Here is a 3,540-nt window from a genome sequence, read left to right on the forward strand (position 1 = left end):
TTATTTATTTATTATGTATACAATATTCTGTCTGTGTGTATGCCCGCAGGTCGGAAGAGGGCACTAGACCTCATTACAGATGGTTGTGAACCACCATGTGGTTGCTGGGAATTGAACTCAGGACCTTTGAATGAGCAGGCAATGCTCTTAACCTCTGAGCCATCTCTCCAGCCCGGAACTAGTTCTTGTAGACCAGGCTGGCCTCGAACTCACAGAGATCCGCCTGCCTCTGCCTCCCGAGTGCTGGGATTAAAAAGGCATGCACCACCACAGCCCAGCAACACACAAATTCTTGCACAGTTCATGCACACACCACAGGATCATCTAGAACAATCCACACTTCTGCCACAAAGGAAATAAATGGTCTCGAATGTTCTCAGGCCAGCCATTTTCAAATCTGCAGTATCAATCGCAGGGCTTATTAGGGACCTTGAAGACAGGAACAGGTTGGGACAAGAGCACTCAGAAGAGGCCAGGGTTGTGTATTCAAATTTATTTTGACAAATGCTCAGCCACAGTCTCCTATGGGTGTGTGTACATTCAGTTTTGTTTTGTTTTTGTTTTTGTTTTTTTAAAAAATGGTTTCTGTAAAAGAATTTTTGGTAATTACCTAATTTTGGATATGGTAGCTATATACAAAAGATCACTGGAAACTGCCTCACTGCACAAGAGAAAACAGAAACATCAGCGCTCATGATTTTAGCCAACAGTGAAAACCTTTGAAGGCCATGACTTGGACCCCAGCTGCCGACTGCAGGACTCTCAGCCTTGTCCTGAGGCAAGTGTAGGGGGCTGCCTCTTCCAGCTTGGGTGAGACACTTGGGGCTTCAGTGCTGAGAGACCTCACAGCTGGTTAGCACACAAACTGAAGCTGGCCCAGGAGGCTTGTTTTAAAGGCTATTACAACGGTAAGTGCCAAGAATCTCATGTCCCCGTGAGTGAAAATATAGGTGTGTTACCAAAATAGAAGCCTTTATTGAAAAAAATCTTTGGTAGTAACGATATTCTAATTTTCTCTCAGCATTTGGTTAACTAATGAAATAAACTCCTTCCACCTTGAGCTACAGAAAGAAAATCCCTCCAGTCCACCACATTCTTGAGTTTTAGATGCAAACCAATAGGTGTTCTCAAAAGCGGCAAAGGAACCCACGGAGGCCCTGGGGCTTGGGGAAGCCCTGCAGGCGTCTTAGAGATGCTCCGCCTGTCACCCCAGCTTGTCTCACAGAGTGTGTCAGCTTGGTGTGAGGGGCCCTCGAGTGGCTGATGTGGAGCCTGTCAGGGACACCAACGGTGCTGGTCAACCAGGGCACCTGGACCCCTCAGTTACTGGCACACAGTACAAAGCCACCATGCGTATACAGTTTGGGTAGCTAGGTCTGAACTTCTGAGTTCCCAGAAGGAGAGACAGTGGAGTCATTCAGCTTGTCCAACTAGAGCAGGTGACATCTTTGGGAACCTGAGTCTAAGTCATCCATTCTCCTGTAAAATATCACCAGGTTCCCGGACACCATTCTGTACCTATCCCAAGGCATCCTTCAGACAAAGGATGCAGACTCAGGACCTTGGCCCCTTACCACTGTGGGGGCGCTCTATGACCTCCACCCTGGGTCTGTGGTACATGCCCTCACCCCATTCAGCCCTGTCACCAGTCATCCTTGGCATTGAATACTAAAGATAAAAATGTCCCTGCTTAATGGCATTGTGCAAAAATGAGAAGAAACAGAAAGAAGAAGATGGCTGTCACATCAGAGTGGTCCTCCACGTGTGCAGACAAGAGCCACAGGCCCTGGTGGGGCTAAAAGTGCTGGCTCTGGGAAACCGGGTGGTCACTTGGCGATGGTCAGAAGCCTGCTGGCCTGTCATCGTGACTACAGCATGCCCCCATGGTACTCGTAGCTGGGGGCTGGGCTGCCGTCACCTGCCTCTGGCCGGGTTGTGGGGCTGTGGTTGTTGCAAGGCACGTCCCTCGGTTTATCCTTCTCCATCCATGTGTCTAGTAGCTGTTGCTTGCCCTGCTCCTCACGCATGAACAACTCCACCATGAGAACCTTCTCCTTATGGATCTGCTGGCTGATGTCTTTGGGGATGTCGGGGATCACCCAGTCCACGAAGTCACTCATGAACATCACCAGGTTCTACAGGGAGAGATGTGAAGGGGATGGGGTCAGAGTGGCCCACCCTCATCTGTTCATTCCACCTATGTACCCCACCTATGATCCTCTCCTGTGTACCCCACTTGTGCACCCCACCTGGGAACCCCACCTGTGCACTCTACCTATGCACCCCACCTGTGCATCCCACTTGTGCACTCCACCTGTGCACCCCACCTATGAATCCCACCTGGGAACCCCACCTGTGCACTCCACCTATGCACCCCACCTGTGAATCCCACCTGTGCACTCCACCTATGCACCCCACCCGTGAATCCCACCTGGGAACCCCACCTGTGCACCCCACCTGTGAATCCCACCTGGGAACCCCACCTGTGCACCCCACCTGTGTACCCCACTTGCACATCCCTACCTGTGTGCCCCACCTATGCACTACCTCCTGTCTACCTGCTTCATGTAGCAGAAGCCACCCCTTTACTCCTTGTCCCTATGCATGTGCTAGTATTCTGGACCTCAGTTTCTCAGAAGGTGTAAACTGGACAGGGAGGTGCAACCCCTGGAAACCTGAGCTTTCTCCCCCCTTTTCTTTGAGAAGCTGGGGATGAAGCAGGGTCTTGCGCTCCACTGCTCTGTGTTGGCTTTCTTGAGGAATCTGGACTGAGTGGGCAAAAAAATGCTCTGAAAGATGGATTCTTCCGTCGGGATCTTCAGAGTGACTGACCTCCCAAGCCATCAAACACAGCAATGACACCAAGGCTGCAGGGAACACTGTCAAGGCAGCAATGGCCTGTAGTGCCAGGAGCGAGCTGAGGGCTGCTCCTTGAAGCCCGAGGCCGGCTAGGTTCTTGAGCGCTGGCCATGCCAGTGCAGATGTTTTAGGGACAAAATGAAAGTCAGTCAGCCTGTATGGAAGACCATCATTTGTTCGCAGACACCTTCGGGCTGCATTTGTTGGCTCCTGGGCGTCAGTGATTGACCTCTGTTCAAAGGTGACTGTCCGAGCTATGCTCCCAGCTGTGTGGCACAGCTAAGGATCCCCTGCCCTCTCGGCTCCCTGGTCCCAGTCTGCCTGTGGGAGTCAGCGACCAGTCATTTAGGATGATGAGGGCCTATTTTGTTCTGGTGGTTGGGGCAGTGTGTGCCTGCTGGGATGGGCAGAGCTGTCCCCAGTGCAAACCCTCTCCTGCCTGCTAGGCTGTCTCCTTATCTTAGAACAGTGGTTCTCGACCTGTGGGTCACAACCCTTCAGTGGGGTTACATAGAGGATATCCTGCATATCAGATATTTACAGTACAATTCCCAACAGTAGCAAAATTATTGTCCTGAGGTAGCAATGAAATAATTTTTTTTTTTTTGGTTTTTCGAGACAGGGTTTCTCTGTGGCTTTGGAGCCTGTCCTGGAACTAGCTCTGTAGACCAGGCTGGTCTC

The 3,540-nt window shown here is 51.1% G+C and overlaps 1 protein-coding gene across 2 annotated transcripts in view; it reads right to left on the reverse strand.

Annotated features, from left to right (window-relative positions):
- Window positions 1–485: 485 nt before the first annotated feature.
- Window positions 486–3,540, reverse strand: part of Ano1 (anoctamin 1) — a 151,111-nt gene continuing 148,056 nt past the window's right edge. For both annotated transcript variants that reach the window (XM_013347975.2, XM_026781689.1), the window contains one exon: window positions 486–2,135. In XM_013347975.2, coding sequence (XP_013203429.2) covers window positions 1,869–2,135 — 267 coding nt within the window. In that variant the 3' untranslated portion in view covers window positions 486–1,868. The remainder of the gene's footprint in view (window positions 2,136–3,540) is intronic.

Source organism: Microtus ochrogaster, chromosome 8, assembly GCF_000317375.1.
Source record: "Microtus ochrogaster isolate Prairie Vole_2 chromosome 8, MicOch1.0, whole genome shotgun sequence".
Taxonomy (NCBI): Eukaryota; Metazoa; Chordata; class Mammalia; order Rodentia; family Cricetidae; genus Microtus; species Microtus ochrogaster.